The 18491-nt window shown below is 40.8% G+C and overlaps 1 protein-coding gene across 6 annotated transcripts in view; it reads right to left on the bottom strand.

The window, feature by feature from the left end:
- LOC115944070 (MICOS complex subunit MIC26) overlaps positions 1-18482 on the bottom strand; it is a 73769-nt gene extending 55287 nt beyond the window's left edge. For 2 of the 6 annotated variants that reach the window (XR_014141373.1, XM_081809042.1), the window contains exon 1: positions 18225-18481. Coding sequence is in view for 4 of the 6 variants with exons in the window: in XM_081809042.1 (XP_081665168.1) it covers positions 18225-18233 (9 nt within the window). In the remaining 2 variants the exon portion in view is untranslated. Of the gene's footprint in view, positions 1-18224 lie in introns of all 6 variants that reach the window. The other 4 variants (XR_014141372.1, XM_081809043.1, XM_081809040.1 and 1 more) reach the window with 3 other exon arrangements.
- Positions 18483-18491: the final 9 nt, after the last annotated feature.

Raw genomic sequence — 18491 nt, 5'->3', positions numbered from 1 at the left:
TCTCTCTCATTCTCGCTCTCTCAAATAAATAAATAAATCTTTAAAAAAAAAAAAAAGACCCCACCAAAAAGGACAATTACAGACCAATATCCCTGATGAACATGGATACAAAAATTCTCACCAAAATACTAGCCAATAGGATCCAACAGTATATTAAAAGGATTATTTACCACGACCAAGTGGGATTTATCCCTGGGCTGTAAGTTGGTTCAACATCTGCAAATCAATCAATGTGATACACTACATTAATAAAAGAAAGGACAAGAACCATATGATTCTCTCAATAGATGCAGAAAAAGCTTCTGACAAAGTATAGCATCCTTTCTTGATCAAAACTCTTCAGAGTATAGGGATAGAGGGTGCATATCTCAATATCATAAAACCCATCTATGAAAAACCCACAGCAAATGTCATACTCAGAATCAAAAATATCATACTCAGAATATCAAAAACCGAGAGCTTTTCCCCTAAGGTCAGGAACACGGCAGGGATGTCCACTATCACCACTGCTCTTCAACACAGTACTAGAAGTCCTAGCCTCAGCAATCAGACAACAAAAAGAAATAAAAGGCATTGGAATCAGCAAAGAAGTCAAACTCTCAGGGACGCCTGGGTGGCTCAATCGGTTAAGCATCTGCCTTCGGCTGGGGTCATGATCCGGGGGTCCTAGGATCGAGCTCCACATTGGATCCCTGCTCAGCGGGGAGTCTGCTTCTCCCTCTCCCTCTGCTGCTGCCCCTGCTTGTGCTCTCTCTCTCTCTCAATCCGACAAATAAATTTTTAAAAAACGTTTTTTAAAAAAAAAAAAGTCAAACTCTTACTCTTTGCAGATGATATGATACTTTATGTGGAAAACCCAAAAGACTCTTGCCCCAAATTGCTAGAACTCATACAGGAATTCAGTAAAGTGGCAGGATATAAAATCAATGCACAGAAATCAGTTGCATTTCTATACACCAACAATGAGACAGAATTAAGAGAAATTAAGGAGTCGATCCCATTTACAATTGCACCCCAAAACCACAAGATACCTGGGAATAAATCTAACCAAAGAGGCAAAGAATCTGTACTCAGAAAACGATAGAATACTCATGAAAGAAATTGAGGAAGACACAAAGAAATGGAAAAACGTTCCATGCTCATGGATTGGAAGAACAAATATTGTGAAAATGTATATGCTACCTAGAGCAATCTACACATTCAATGCAATCCCTATCAAAATACCATCCACTTTTTTCAAAGAAATGGAACAAATAATCCTAAAATTTGTATGGAACCAAAAAAGACCCCGAATAGCCAGAGGAATGTTGAAAAAGAAAACCAAAGCTTGTGGCATCACAATTCCGGACTTCAAGCTCTATTACAAAGCTGTAATCATTAAGACAGTATGGTACTGGCACAAAAAAACAGACACACAGATCAATGGAACAGAATAGAGAACTCAGAAATGGACCCTCAACTCTATGGTCAACTAATCTTTGACAAAGCAGGAAAGAATATCCATTGAAAAGAGACAGTCTCTTCAACAAATGGTGTTGGGAAAATTGGACAGCCACATGCAGAAGAATGAAACTGGACCACTTTCTTACACCACACACAAAAATAAACTCAAAATGGACGAAAGACCTAACTGTGAGACAGGAATCCATCAAAATCCTTGAGGAGAACACAGGCAGCAACCTCTTCGACCTTGGCCGCAGCAACTTCTTGCTCGACACATTTCCAAAGGCAAGGGAAACAAAGGCAAAAATGAACTATTGGGACTTCATCAAGATAAAAAGCTTTTGCACAGCAAAGGAAACAGTCAACAAAACCAAAAGACAACTGAAAGAACAGAAGATATCTGCAAATGATATATCAGATAAAGGGCTAGTATCCAAAATCTATAACGAACTTATCAAACTCAACACCCAAAGAACAAATAATCTAATCAAGAAATGGGCAGAAGACATGAACAGACATTTCTGCAAAGAAGACATCCAAATGGCCAACAGACACATGAAAAAGTGTTCGACATCACTTGGCATCAGGGAAATACAAATCAAAACCAAAATGAGATACCACCTAACGCTAGTCAGAATGGCTAAAATTAACAAGTCAGGAAACGACAGATTTTGGCAAGGATGTGGAGAAAGGAGAACCCTCCTACACTGCTGGTGGGAATGCAAGCTGGTGCAGACACCTGGAAAACAGTATGGAGGCTCCTCAAAAAATTGAAAATAGAGCTCCCTACAACCCACCTATTGCACTCTTGGGTACTTACCCCAAAGATACAAATGTAGGGATCCGAAGGGGCACCTGCATGCCAATGTTTATAGCAGCAATGTCCACAGTAGCCAAACTATGTAAACAGCCCAGATGTCCATAGACAGATAAATGGATAAAGATGTGGTGTATATATACAATGGAATATTACGCAGCCATCAAAAAAGGGAAATCTTGCCATTTGCAACGACGTGGCTAGAACTAGAGGGTTTTATGCTAAGCGAAATGAGTCAATCAGAGAAAGGCAAGGATCATATGATCTCATTGATATGCGGAATTTGAGAAACAAGGCAGAGGATCATAGTGGAAGAGAGGAAAAAATGAAAGAAGACAAAACCAGAGAGGGAGAGAAACTGTAAGAGACTCTTAATATCAGGAAACAAACTGAGGGTTGCTGGAGGGGAGGGGGGTGGGGGGATGGGGTAGCTGGGTGATGGACACTGGGGAGGGTATGTGTTGTGGTGAGTGCTGTGTGTTGTCTAAGACTGATGAATCACAGACCTGTACCCCTGAAACAAATAATATATTATATGTTACTAAAAAAAAGATAAAGGGGATTAAGAAGTACAAACTTGCAGTTATAAAATAAGTCATAGAAATGAAAAATACAGCATAGGCAATAGTGCCTATAATACTGTATAATGTATGGTGACAGATGGTGACTACACTTACTATAGTGAGCAATAAGTATTATACAGAATTGGTGAATCAATATGTTGTACACCTGAAACTAATAAAACACTGTATGTCAACTATACTTCAATAATAATAATAAAACAATTTCAGGCCAAAAAAAAATAGAATAGTGGATACCCTTCGCAAGTTCGGGAGTGACCAGAACCATGAGGGGTTCTAGAGTACTAGATATGCTAGTATGGTCAGTTAGTAAATATTCACTTGTGATCTGTGTACTTTTCTGTATGTGAGATTTCAACACAAAGTTAGAAAAATAGACTCTTGGGGCGCCTGGGTAGCTCAGTTGGTTAAGCATCTGCCTTCAGCTCAGATCATGATCCCAGGGTCCTGGGATGGAGCCCCACATGGGGCTACTTGCTCAGCGGGGAGCCTGCTTCTCCCTCTCCCTCTGCCGCTCCCACTGCTTGTGCTCTCTTGCTCTCTAATAAATAAACTAATTAATTAAAAAAATAGACTCTTACTTGCTTTCTCTACTTCATTCCCTCCTCCCTTCACTACTCAACTTACCTAAAATCATTCTTCCCAAAGCCACCAATGGCCTCCCAGTTACTAAACTCCAATGGTCATCTGGCATCCTGGCTGCCCCCCGAAACTGGTGACCCCTCCAACCATCTTCATACTCTCTCTTGCTTCAGTTGCCAAGATTCTACTCCAGCTCCATTGTACATGCTTTCTGGCCACTATTTCCCTCTCCTTTCGGGCCTTATCTTCCTCTGCCCATTTCTTGAAAGTTGGTGAGTCGGAGTAGTCCTTAACCCTCTTCCCTTCTCACTCTGGAGCAATTTCATTTGAAATCTAAGTCTTTGACTTCCACCCTATGCTACTGATGCCCAAATCAGTATTCCCAACCCCAGCCTCTCCCTAAGCCTCAGGCTTGCACGTGGAACTCCCCATGGACTTCTTCACTAAGCATTTCAATTGCCACCTCATAACGAGTTCCCTTTCTCCAAAACCCTGTTTTTCTCCGTCTCCCTACCTCACTTAATGGCCCTACAAGCCACACAAAGGACAACATCAAAGCAACTCTTTAATGAAACAATGAAAATAGACTTCAAAGACAGTCAGATGTGGTTGCTGCCTCCACCATCTAAACAAGTGGACAAATAATTACACCTCTTGTGATGAGTGCACTAACCGACAAAGGACCAGACTAACACAGAGAAAAGAATAACACACCACAACTGGAAATTCTGGGAAACAACTGCAGGGAGAAGGCAGAATCAACAATCAAAAGTTTATGCATTTCTTTCTTTTGGCAGCCACCCAACAGAATGATGTTAAGACCTAGTGTCACTAGGACCCCAGCCTCTGTAAAGAGCAGTAACAAAAGAAACCAAAGGTTTGGAACGTGAGGGTGATTTTTGAAACACCACAATCTTTTCAGCTATAGCCATGAGTAGGTATGGTGTCTGAACACAGCAAATACAGAGCCATAAACCATGGCTGCTGCTTTAATAACACGGAAACTTTCTCAACCAAGAAGCTCCCTTTTAATATCAAGGTCAGATGGGTTTTGATGATAACATACCCAAAATTATTTGGTATCAAAAACTGCATAAATAAACGTAATGCCTTAATTACTGCATTTTAGCTATTATATAACTTAGCAGTCATATAATCTGTACATTAAAATGTGCAGCTGTTTCCAAAGTTATTACACAAGACCATTTTTATATCTATCACTATGGAAATTAAGTGCATGTGGGGACATTTTTACAGTAAATGTCATTTAAAATTAGATATTCTCCTATTTATAGGAAATGAGGCATAATTACATATTTTTCCTCCAAATGTTACATTGGTTCTTTGATCTTCATTCAGTCAACCTTTTCTGCAATAATTTCCATCTGAAAGCATTTTTCATTAAAAACAAAATGTTTTTGGGCGCCTGGGTGGCTCAGATGGTTAAGCGTCTGCCTTCGGCTCAGGTCATGATCCCAGGGTCCTGGGATCGAGTCCCACATCAGGCTCCCTGCTCCTTGGGAGCCTGATTCTCCCTCTGCCTCTCTCTCTCTCTCTCTCTCTCTGTCTCTCATGAATAAATATATAAAATCTTTTAAAAAATAAAAATAAAAACAAAATGATTTTAATCTGATTCTTTTTGGTTGTTTAAGAGATAAAAATCTGAAATGGAATTTTTTAAAAAGGGTCTGGAGCGCCTGGGTGGCTCATTCGGTTAAGTGTCTGCCTTTGGCACAGGTCGTGATCCCAGGGTCCTGGGATCGAGCCCCACATCAGGCTCCCTGCTCAGCAAGGAACCTGTTTCTCCTCCTCCCTCTGCCCCTCCTCCCCCCACCCCGCTCATGCTCTCTCTCTCAAATAAATAAAATCTTTAAAAAAAATTAAAAAGGTCTATGAAAACTGACAATACTCTTGAGGATATTCTTGTTCCAAAAAAATTAAAAACCATAAAATGAAAAAATAAACTATGTGAAAGAATTTAGGGGAAAACAATCAACAATTTTGCCGAAACCAGGCTACACTGCTGTCCTTAGTAATGTGTTGTACACTGAATTAAAAATAAAGAGAAGCTAAATGAGTCCATGTTCGTGAAATATCCAAAAAAAATATGTCTTCCTGCCATAATGAGCATTCAGTACCACATCTACATTTTATACAGCAATCCTTTCTCATATGGAGAGCCACACACCAACCGGTAATCGAGGCTTTCTTTCTCTGAGAAGGGAGTTAGAGGGATACAATGGGAACCTGAAAATTATCTTCACTGTACTGTTTTGACTTCTTAAAAGAACAGTTATTCAGTATTACTTATATACTATTTTTCTTTTATTTTAGATTTTATTTATTTATTTGAGAGAGAGCGAGAATGAGAGAGAGGGAGAGCATGGGGGGGAGGGTCAGAAGAAGAAGCAGAGTCCCTGCCGAGCAAGGAGCCCGATGCAGGACTCGATCCCGGGACTCCAGGATAGCCCGATGCAGGACTCGATCCCGGGACTTCATAACCTGAACCGAAGGCAGTCGCTTAACCAACTGAGCTACCCAGGCGCCCCCACTTATATACTATTTTTTAAACATAGGTAGATTCTCACCTCATATGCCTTAGGATGGCCACTATCAAAAAACCAGAAAATAGCAAGTGTTAGCAAGGATACAGAGACAGTGGATCCCTTGTGCACTGCTGGTGGGATTGTGAAATGGTGCAACACCTAGGGAAAACACTGTGGAAGTTCCTCAAAAAATTAAACATAGAATTACCATTTGATCCAGCAATTCCATGTCTGGGCATAGATCCCCAAAAAACTGAAAACAGGGTCTTGAGGATACACTCAGGTTCACAGCAGCATTATTCACAATAGCCAAAAGGTGAAAGCAACCCTACTGTCAAGGACATTATGCTAAACAAAATAAACCAGTCACAAAAGACAAGTCCTGTATGAGTTCATTTACATGAGGCCTCTAAAGTAGTCAAATTCATAAAAAGAGAGAGTGAAATGGTGGTTACCAGGGCCTGGAGGAGGAAGAAATGGGGAAAAGTTTAATGGATAGAGAGTGTCAGTTTCCCAAGATAAGAAAGTTCTGGAGATTATCGTGCATCAATGTGAATATATTTAGCACTACTGAACTATACACTTAAAAATGGCTAAGATGGTAAATTTTTTGTTACATGTGGGGTTGTTTGTTTTTTTTTTTACCGCAATACAAAAAAATGAAACTAAAAAAATGGTTAAGATGGTAAAAAAAAAAAAAAAAAAATTAATGCAGCCAGAGAGGAAAATAAACAGTACACCTCCTCAAAAAAAGCTTTTTCTCTTCAAAGCAGTAACCTTGATAGATCAAATACGGAGTCAGAATTTATTGCAACTATTTATATAACAAATTAATAAAGGGAATTTACTTTTAATATGTGATCATATGGCTTCCATTTCTAAATGCTTTCAGATCAAATTTTAAGCCTATAAGAAAAGCAGTCTCAGTACATTTGAAATATAAGTGAGAGAAGCAGATTAGAAAATGGCATTGTTTAAAAGGTAGGGGGTTGTTGTAAGTTTTCTGAAAATGTGAAACTGAGGGTATGTGTAAGTATGCCCACAAACAAGTCTAAAAAAATATTAACCATAGTTGTCTATAAAGGTGGAGGAATTAAGGGTGATTCTTTATGATTCTTTAGTATCTTCTGTATTTCCTAAAGTTTTTACAACATACATTGAGTCATTTTGTAATATGCAAAGAATGAAAAGTGGCTGGCTCCTGAGTATATTCTAAAGAATCTGCCAAAGTATGAAGATCACTCCAAATGAAGAGGGGTAAAAATATTTTGATCTGTGAAGATATTTTTTTAATAAATCTGCTGATCAGTGACACCATGTCTTGGAAGAAATGTATTGACAAGATAATTAAATCTATCCTCTCAAAACGACCATTTGGATGGGCATTCATTTAGATGTATAAATCTGGGAACACTTACACTTTCACAACAACAGAAACCACAATCATTTTAGTCTGTTTCATAGTAAATGGATTACAAAGTCAGTATTTTAAGAGTTCAGACCTTAACCTACAAATAGAAAAATGGTCTTCCAACTACAACAAATACAGAACTATTTTTTAAGAGTTTATTTATGAGAGAGAGGGAGCACAAGCAGGGGGAGGGACAGAGGGAGGGGCAGAGGGCAAGAAAGAAGCCGACTACTCGCTGAGCAGGGAGCCTGATGTAAGGCTCGATCTCAGGATCCCAGGATCATGACCTGAGTGGAAGGCAGAAGCTTAACCGAATGAGCCACCCAGGTGCCCCAATACAGAACTATTTTGTGAGAAACTCAATTCTGTAATTCTGCAGTAGAGTAACTGATATCTCCCAGTTCTTCCTCATCCACCATAAACAAACTGTGATCTAAAGAGATAAGGGAGGAAAATGAGGCTGTCTTCAAGATTAACACTATCTCTGGCCTACATAAAACCAACTTCTATTTTATTTTTGGAGGGCAGAATTCACCACAAAATCAGGTCAGCAAAGCAACTACGTTTCATCTGCAACTGTTTCATATTCTACTCTTTAAAAAGAGTTATTGGTTTTTGTTAAATTCACACAAAAAAGTAATAAACTTGTCTGATACACAGGAAGGAAATCTCAAGGCTGACAAGTGCCGTTACTGTTCTTTAGGCACGTTTTGAGTCAGCTGTTTGGGCTGTACTGACGTCACAGACTTAGAACACACATGACACATAATCTACCCTGTTTCAAATTTATCTTGAACTTCCTCATTCAGGCAGAAATTTACCACTGCTTACCTAAACTCTTATGTATATATTTCTCTCTCTCTCTCTCTCTTTCTCTTTCGGAACGGCACCCCAATATCCATTCAATCTTTTCTGAGTTAAGGGAATACAAGGAGGAAAAAAATCAGAGGGGAACAATTTACTTCAAGAATTGTCTTTCAAACGTTTTCATTTTTTCAAGTAACTAAAAAATCTACATTTTCTAAGAGGAAGAGCTATTTTGTCAAAGCAAAGTCTATCGAAACCCAGGTTTCATTTCCTAATAAACCACTGTGTTACAAAGAACACCGAACTCACTGATGACAACTGCCTTCAACCTCATCTCATTTATTCACAGCTTTTTCTTAAGGGAAAAAAAAATGGTAACATTTTTTTAGGAAAAAAAGTGGCTGTGTAAGGCTGAATTCAGTTGATGATAATCCGGATTCATAATGAAAATCTCTGCAAAAATAAGGAACAAAAACAAGAAAAGTCAATATTTGGACTATACACAGCAACTTCTAACAGTGCTCCCAAATGATTTGACTCCACAAACAGGCTCAGGGTCAATATTTGCCGAGTGAGGTAAGCAATCAACAGAGGATTCAGGAAACTTGTTGGAGTCCTTGTATCACTTGGTGCTTACTGCTCACTTGCCAGTTTAACCCATGTCATAACACAACACATGAATCAACACCTCTAATGGAGAGGAGATTCATTTCAGCAAGCGTAAAGAAAAACATTCTATTATTTCACAAGGACTGACATCTGTGAGATGGGGGAGAAAAGAAAAAGAAACCTTTACTATTTTCATATATCCTATTTAAAAAGACCAATCAAACCTCAAGCTGTATTACAAAGCTCTAATCATCAAGACAGTATGGTACTGGTACAGGAACAGACACATCGATCAATGGAACAGACCAGAGAACCCAGAAATGGACCCCCAACTCTATGGTCAACTAATCTTCAACAAAGCAGGAAAGAATATCCAATGGAAAAAAGACAGTCTCTTCAACAAATGGTGCTGGGAAAATTGGACAGCCACATGCAGAAGAATGAAACTGGACCACTTTCTTACACCATACACAAAAATAAACTCAAAATGGATGAAAGATCTAAATGTGAGATAGGAGTCGACCAAAATCCTAGAAGGGAACACAGGCAGCAACCTCTTCGACCTAGAGTGCAGCAACTTCTTTGTAGACACGTCTCTGGAGGCAAGGGAAACAAAAGCAAAAATGAACTACTGGGACTTCATCAGGATAAAAAGCTTTTGCACAGCAAACAGTCGAAAAACCAAAAAACAACTGACAGAATGGGAGAAGATATTTGTAAATGCCTTATCAGATAAAGAGCTAGTATCTAAAATCTATAAAGAACTTACCAAATTCAACACCCAAAAAATCCAGTCAAGAAATGGGCAGAAGATATGAAAGGACATTTCTCCAAAGAAGACATACAAATGGCCAACAGACACGTGAAAAAATGCTTGACATCACTCAGCATCAGGGAAATACAAATCAAAACCACGATGAGATACCACCTCACACCTGTTTGAATGGCTAAAATGAACAACTCAGGAAACAACAGATGTTGGCAAGGATGTGGAGAAAGGGGAACCCTCTTACATTGTTGGTGGGAATGCAAGCTGGTGCAGCCACTCCGGAAAACAACATGGAGGTTCCTCAAAAAGTTAAAAATAGAACTACCCTACAAGCCAGCAATTGCACTACTAGGTATTTATTCAAAGGAAACAAACATAGTGATTCAAAGGGGCACATGCACCCCAATGTTTATAGCAGCAATGTCCCCAATAGCCAAACTATGGAAAGAGCCCAGATGTCCATCGACAGATGAATGGATAAAGATGATATGATGTATATATATACAATGGAATATTACTCAGCCATCAGAAAGAATGAAATCTTGCCATTTGCAACGACGTGGATAGAACTAGAGTGTATTATCCTAAGCAAAATAAGTCAGTCAGAGAAAGACAAATACCATATGATTTCACTCATGTGTGGAATTTAAGAAACAAAACAGATGAACAAAGGGGAAGGGAAGAAAAAATAAAATAAGATGAAAACAAAGAGGGAGGCAAACCATAAGAAACTCTTAACTCTAGGGAACAAACTGAGGGTTGCTGGAGGGAAGGGGGGTGGGTGGATAGGGTAACTGGGTGATGGGCATTAAGGAGGGCACTTGATGGAATGAGCACTGGGTGTTATATGCAACTGATGAATCCCTAAATACTACCCCTAAAACTAATAATACAGTATATGTTAACTAAATTGAGTTTAAATTAAAAATTTTAAAATTAAAAAAAAAAAAGATTGGTCAAATGAATGAATAGATATTTCTGAAAAAAGAAACCACTGGATATCCCTCCCAACCAGAGCTATTAACACACGCTTGTGAATCTATCTCTAGCTACCACGAAGGGCTCCTCATCCTCGCCCAACCAAACAAAGACATCCTTAAGTTGGAGCCAGTGTGGGCTTTGAATAAAACACACTGAGTTGCTTCAAAGAGTCAGAAAAGAAGTAGGAAGACAAAGGGTGACTGTATTTAAAATGCTTTTAAAACAATATTCATTCAAAATACAACTGTACTATCTATAATGCTATTATCATAAAAATACAGCTTAATATTCAAAGTTACAGGCTCTCAGCATACTGAAAACTCTCCAACTCTTGCTCTAAATTCTTGCTTCTACCACTTCTAGTATACAATGAACAGTTTTAAAACCCACTACATTAAGAAATTGGCACTGTTCAACTTTTCTAAAAGAACTGGCATGAGGCCATGCAGAAATTAGGAAAAACTCGAAGTGAAAAACAAGTAACTTCCAAATTCTAAGATTTATCTTCAGACTGAGAGATTTTTTTCCCTTGAAATTATCTACATGAACTTTCATGTTGTATGCACTAACCATAAAATTCCACTTAATCACTACTGGGGAAAATCAACTCTTTTAACTTGCATTTCAAAAATCTTTTGGCACTTTCCTGTCATAAATGTCAACTGTCGAGTTTTGGAAACAGATACGTTTCTTTGCTATAGAGATGTTTTATGCATCTAATTACTTGCAGTAATTTTAAATGTACCATACAAACAAATATCAAAGTTCATTTCTTAGCCTCTAAAAACTTCCAGTCTAGCCTAGAAAAGACAGAAGTGTGGAGACACATACACATAGATCCTCTAATCATAAATATGCATAGGCCTCACAGGGTAATAAATTCATTTATCATAAATATCTAGTCGATAATCTACTGTTTTCCATTTGTCTCTGCTCCCCATTCTTTTAAGGTACAATTCATCTGCATCTTCCTTCTCTTTCAGTGTTAGCTGCATACAAGAGGCCATTAGCATTTTAGATGGAAGAGTGTTACGGTGTCCTGAGCAGAATTCAGTTCTATATGAGAAGTGAATTTATCCAAGTTTCATCTATTTGTGACAGTCCTAAATCCAGGGTGCTACCTGAAGCTCTAGATCACTTCAGGAGACAGATGCGATGCAGAAGGGATAGAAAATAGCTTATATTCATACAGTGCTTAATAGTTTACAGTTCTTTCCACATGTTATTTTATTTGAACCTCCCAACAACCCTGTGCCAAATGGAGGGGCATATTACTGGCCCCGCAGTACCTTGATATGGGGACTCTGAGAAATTAAGAAACCTCATTAAAGTTGCTCAGCCAGAAACCAAAAACTCTATCAACTGAACCTGATCCTGTGCTTTCTGACATCATCCAGTGGGGCTGGGCAGTTTTTCTTCTTTGTGATCTACCACCCAACATCTTTGAAGGGTAAGAAAGGAAAAAAATCCAATTAATCCTGCACATAAATATGTATTTATGTGAATAAATACATATGCATATATACATATATGATAAATATATACACATAGTAAATATATACGTGTATATATAAATATATGTATTCACTATAATTTCTCAAGGAGTCTTTTGGAGATGCTTGAATTGTAGGAGAGAAATCTTTATCATCTTTCCAAATGTGTGCCGTTTAAAATAATATTCAAGTAAAATAAAGTTACAACACTTCTTTTGCAATTTACAGGTGATTTTCCTTTTCCATTTAGCAGTGTTATTCTCCCCTCAGTCTGTACTAGTGATATACTATTTATGGTATGAAAATTAATTTCAGAAAGTAAGATAGGCAATAAAGGCATCACATCAAGACCAAACAGCCACAAAGAGTATGCGAGGTAGTAATGCCTTATAGCCAAGGACATGGTCACCTCAGGCTCTTGTGAGTGGGGAGCTCTGAGTGCAGGTCATATCTCTGTCCTTCAGGAAGGAACTGCCAGAGTTTTCAGGAGGCCAAGTTCTCTCCCTCAAGATGTCTGATGATTCCCCATCTCCAACCCACATCTTGCATGAAAACGCCATACTCTTGGGTTACATGTCAACTCATCACCACATGATGATGTCCACAGACACTTCAAGGGGGCCAATCTGTTCAAAATCGAATGATGACCTCCCTTCCCCCAAACCCACCTCAGCCTTCTTCCACTTTCAGATCTCACTGAATAGTTCTAACAGCTCCTCGATTTTCCAAGCTAAAAGCCTGGGCAGCATCCTTAAATTCTCCTTTGCTCTCCTCTGCCACAGCCAGTCAACCACCAAACTTTGAAATTAAAAAATACTTTTGGAAAGCCCCAAGACCATGCAACACCATAACACTACATAGCAGCCTCCTCCAAGAAGCCCACTAAAAGTAACAGCTCACGTTTATCAAGCCCTTACTTGATACCAAGCACTGTGTGAGGCTTTGGGTCTGAGTTAATTTAACCCACACAAAAATTTGAGGTTGGTGCTAGTCTTATCCTTGTTTCACAGATGAGGACACAGCTACAGAGAATTTGAGTATCTTGCCCACGGGAACACGGTGAAGCCTAAGGTCTTAACACAGCGCCGAACTCTTCTGTGTCCTTGCATCCGCTTTTCTGCTCTGCTGAGAAGGCTTCCAATTGTGTCCGCCCAGCTTCAAAGGTCAGCGCAAGCAATGTTCTCCTCTACAAAGGCTCCTGATGCCCCCTGCTGGTGCTCACTCCTCTAAGTCAGTAGTTCTCAAGGGTGGCTACACACTCTACAAACTGGATGCCTACATCCCAATCCTAAAGATTCTGAGGGCAGGGCGCCTGGGTGGCTCAGTCGTTAAGCGTCTGCCTTCGGCTCAGGTCATGATCCCAGGGTCCTGGGATCGAGTCCCACATCGGGCTCCCTGCTCTGCGGGAAGCCTGCTTCTCCCTCTCCCACTCCCCCTGCTTGTGTTCCTGTTCTCGCTATGTCTCTCTCTGTCAAATAAATAAATAAAATCTTTAAAAAAAAAAAAAAGATTCTGAGGGCATTGGCCCGCATGCAGCCTGGGCAGCAGGACTTGCTCCCTAGGTGATTCTAAGGTGTAGCCAAAGTTGAGACCCAATGGTCTATACTTCCTGCAACTTTTACATCAGAGCACTTACCACACTGCATTGGAATGGGCCGTTTCTGCACCACTAACCTGAAGTTTTAGTCACCTGGGGGGTGGGGTGGTTCAAAACCAGAGGTTCCTGGACCTCACATAAAAAGGAAATCAGACCCATGGGCAGGGCCCTGGAAAATGTCTCTCGAATAATTCTGGCATGTGGCCAAATCTGGAGACTCTGTCCTGGGTAAGAACTAAGACTTTTTATTAGTACCAGCGAGGGTGTAGCACAGTGCTCAGTCATAGCTGGACTATGATAAACATTTGTGTAATGAATGAAAATCTAGTAACATGAATCTGGAGACTGGGTATATATTTTCAACTCCAGCAGCAGCACCTAGAAAAACTGCTTCCTGGAATAGTGTGCAAATACAGACTGGGCAGCTTTCCAAATGTGTTTTTTAATCCACCAGTGCCCCCTACTGACCTGAAGATGGATAAATCAAAACAATGGTTCCAGTTTAAATATCTTCATCGTATATGCACATAACTAGTCACACACACAGTACTATTTCCACCAACACCTATACTATCAATTCCTTTCCGCTCCAGTCCTGGTTGACCCAAGCTGATAACTCTTAAACCCAGATGAATCCTACCATTTGCTGGTCCCCACTTCCAGGAGGCAGCCATGATGAACCTCCCGAAGCAGTTCTCAGAAGAGTCCTCAACGACCCTCACTGACCTTTTTTTCCTTTGGTCAGTGCCTCCTGCAAATCCCACCACACTCATAAAATCGATCTACTTTTAAAAACACAAGAAACCATTCATCTACCCATCTGCTTCAGTTCTTGCTATTCCAAGTACGATGGGGGACCAGCGGCATCTGTATCATCCAGAAGCTCACTAAAAAAAAAAAAATGGACACCAAGAGGCCCCACCCCAGACCTACTGGAGCAGAGCTGCATGTACATTAAAGTTTGAGAAGCACTGGTTCTTAACTTTCTCAACTACTAGACCTAACACCGCCATTCTGTGACAAATATTCTAAGTAACTGTTTTGCTATCTTGAAATAAAATTTATCACCCATCTACACATGTAAGACCAAAAAAAGAGAGACCAGTATACTGATTTGATGGTAACATGTTAGAGAACAAAAGTGAAAGATTTATAAGAATTATATTTCAGTCTATAAATGTTAAAAACAACTAAATTAAAGACATGCAGAAACAATCCAAGTTTCCAAAATGTATCCCAAATGGCTGGTACTGTCTGGCTGAGAACCACTCGTCTACCATCACTCCCAACCTTTTCTTTCCAGCTCACAGAAGGAAGGCAACATCTTTCCTCCTTTTTGACGCTGAGGCATTCTCTCCTCTAAAAGCCCCCTCCTACATTCCTCCCTAAGGCCATAAACACTGCCAAATCTTGAATACTGGAACAACCACAAAAACAACTCTACAATCTTGACCCAACATGTCCTTCTAGTTACCATATTCTCTCTCCTTCCCTTGAAGGAGAAAGTCAAATTTATCAACCCCACCATTGTGTCCATTTACTCATGTCTCAATCACCAACCCATATTAATATAGCTTTCATTTCCATCAGTAAACCCACATGTATAAAAGTCACGAAAGCTTTCCAAATTGCCCAAATTAACAAACACTTCTCTAAATTCATCTAACTTATCTCTCTGTAATGGACATTGCTGGTCGCACATCCAAACTCCATTCCCCACTGTGTTAAATTCATTTCTCTCCCACGTGTTTAAGGTAAACTGACCCCATCCCTAGCGGATCCTGTTTAGTCCAAGCCAATCAGAGCATGGCATTCCCCTGGCACTGGCTATCAGGTCAGGGGCGGACATGTGACCTAAGTTGGTCCAATCAGATTGAAGGAAAAGCGTAATCCAAGCATGGAAGTTTTGTCCTCTCCCCTGCTCTAGTGAATGAGAAAGCATGTGTTACTATTGCCAGTCATGCTACAAACCATAAGGGGAACCAATCTTACCATGGAAAGCCAAGAAATGAGCCCAGGTCCTTGATAACATTGTTGACCCACTGTAGTCCACCCTTCCTTTAGACTTTGTGAGAGAATTCTCCTTACTATTTAAGTAACTGGGTTTGCCCAGCTGAAAGCATCCTAACATAGCCTGTCCTCCTTGAAACTTTTTTCCCTTGATTTTCTAAACATCACCCTTTTGTACACCTACTTATCAGAAATTGCTTCTCGAACATCTCTGGCCTCCCCTCTTCCTCTGCTTATTTCTTATATTTTGGTGTCTGCCATGGTTTGTTGTGATCTTTTCTACTCAAACTATATGTCTGAATAATTTAAGCTGAGCTATACTAGCACTCCCCACAAAGGAGTACCACTGCTGATGCTCCCCAGCTCATCCACCTGAGGAATTCCTACTTGTCTTTCAAAATTAATGTTAATGTCTCCTCCGTGAAGCCTCCCCTTAAGTTCCCAGGGGTTCTTTGCCCTTTTTTTTGTGCCACAGACCCTATGGACCCCTTCTCAAAATAATGCTTCTAACTGCATAAAATGCCAACTATACTTCAATAGTTATAAAAACATTTTTAAAACTCAAAAGGTGATACAGTAATATATACTCATTACCTCATTAAATAAAAGGACCTAACAGTGAGCCTTTTAACTACTGTAATTTTGAAGTAGTGATGACCATAAATGATACCTTGCGATCTGCAAAAATTGTGATATGAAAATATCTGTGACATCTGTTGGTCTTGTGACTTCTATTGATGACAGGTACTGCTAATACTATTGTGATTTATTGCTGTACAGCTTATTAAATTAATTGCTCCCAATGAACCTCCTCACATCCATGCTCTTGTGTAGTGCACCCATATTGACTCTGGCTTGGCCACGTGACTTGTTTTGACATCAGCAAATGTGATGCAAGCAGGTAAGTGTTTGCACAATCGGACTTGCCCTCTTGGAACCCAGTGACCGTGTGAGGAAGTCCAAGGAAGGCAAAATGAGGGGCACCAAGCCCCCATACATTACAGTAAGGCCACCTTAAAGTCTAGGCACCAGCTGAATTCAGCCACTTGGGGATGCCAGAACTGCCCAGGCAACCCACTGATGATGAGAAATAATAAATTATTGTAGTTTTAAGGCACTGGTTTTCACTGGCTTGTTACCCAGCAATAGCTAACTGGAACAGTTACCTACACTCATAACTGAAGGAAATGTTAACATTTCAGTTGCAGACTGGTGAAAAGAAAGATTTTTTTTCCATCAGGGTTTAGGGACTCCCCTGAATTCTATCTACAGACCCACTGAGGGGCTGAAGAGCACAGGTCAAGAACCCCCGGTGTAGAGGGGAACCCCTGAGGCAGAGGAGATCCTGTTCTCCTTTCTACTACCAAAGTGCATTGTTGATACCCATATAAACTGATCACAGCATATCCTTTGTTGGTGCAACCCTAAAACTGAGCTGAGCTCCTAGCACATAATAGGTGTTCAACACAAATCTATCGAATGAATGCAAGTTGCTTATGATCTGTAGTGGTAAGTAAACCAGCCTGAAAACAAAATAAAAGTAAATACTTAGATGGCCCTTCTATATGCCAAGAGCTCTTCCAAGTGCTTCACACTCACTTATTTATTCCTTATAACAACCCTATTAAGTATATGCTATTCCCCCAAATTCACCGATAGGAAAACAGGCACAAAATGGTTAGTGATGTGCCCAAGGTCACCCAGCTAGAAAGTGGCAATGCCAGGACTGTAAGGCCGAATCCATGTTCTGATTTTATAGCCTGTCCTGATGTGCCCAGAGCACATTGCAGAACCACAATAAAACTTTTAAACAAGTAGTACAATTTTGAGATTTCATTAGCACTATTTTATGGGTGCTATGCTTCTTGAAGACTCAATTTTGTAGACTAATTTCTCGTAGCTTGTGATTTCTCATGATAGAAAACATTTACTTTTTAAAAAAAAGTAGTAGAATAATGGCTTCGGGTTAAAATGCAGATTTTCGAAACAAAGAAAAGCGATTTCTTTCAAAGGACAAAAGTTCGTCAAACGTAAAGAAGGGGATCGACTTGTCTATACTAAATAATGTTCACTTGGGAGGGGAACTAAGTTCCAGCTTCCCACCCTTTCAGCCATTCCCACACCAGCTTCCCCAAATTCTACAGCAGCTTCTCCAAAGGTGACCCTCCCCCATTCACACACCAGGTTCTGAAACCTGACCCCGCCAGGCAACTAAAGCCGAACCCTGCAGTGCCCTGGGCTGGCCTCTCCTTACCCAAGAACCCAATAAGGAACCATCGGGAGGTGGGGTGGGTGAATACTTTGGCGGGTACTTTAACTTTTCAAAGTGTTTTATTCACGAGAGCAAGACCCACAGGGCCCGCCCACCCACCCGGGGATCTCACGCCTCCGCCCGGCAACCTCTCGCTCCTAGCGCATCAGTGAATGAACTGCGGAGTCCGGACGCACCCGGCCCGGAGGCGGGAAAGCCTCGGGGCGAACCGGGCCTAGCCCCCGGGAAAGCCCACGAGAGCGCGAGCAGGGCTCCGCGAGGCCGGGAGGGGGCGGTGACAGCTGTGACCCGGCTCCACGCTCTCACCTTGAACATGCTGCTGGTAGAGGTGGCTCCGGCGGGGTGACCCCGGCCTTGGCCCCGCCCACTACAGAGAGGTGGCTACGGCGGCCGGATAGGGCCCTGATTCCTCTGACCGCAAGCGGGCCGCGGTGCGGATGACTGCCGAACAGCCAATTCGATCCCGCGAAGGATTTGTTCGGAAGCCTGGTCTGGGAGCGGCGTCGCTGAGCGGTAACGCGTCGCTCCTCAGTCAGGGAGCGAACGCAAGCCCCGCCTTCCGGAGGCTCCGCC

This window comes from Leptonychotes weddellii, chromosome X (genome assembly GCF_054177405.1).
Source record: "Leptonychotes weddellii isolate Sample4059 chromosome X, ASM5417740v2, whole genome shotgun sequence".
NCBI classification, from domain to species: Eukaryota; Metazoa; Chordata; class Mammalia; order Carnivora; family Phocidae; genus Leptonychotes; species Leptonychotes weddellii.
The sequence above is the reverse complement of the archived record's forward strand: the minus strand, read 5'-3'. Positions and strand labels throughout refer to the sequence as shown.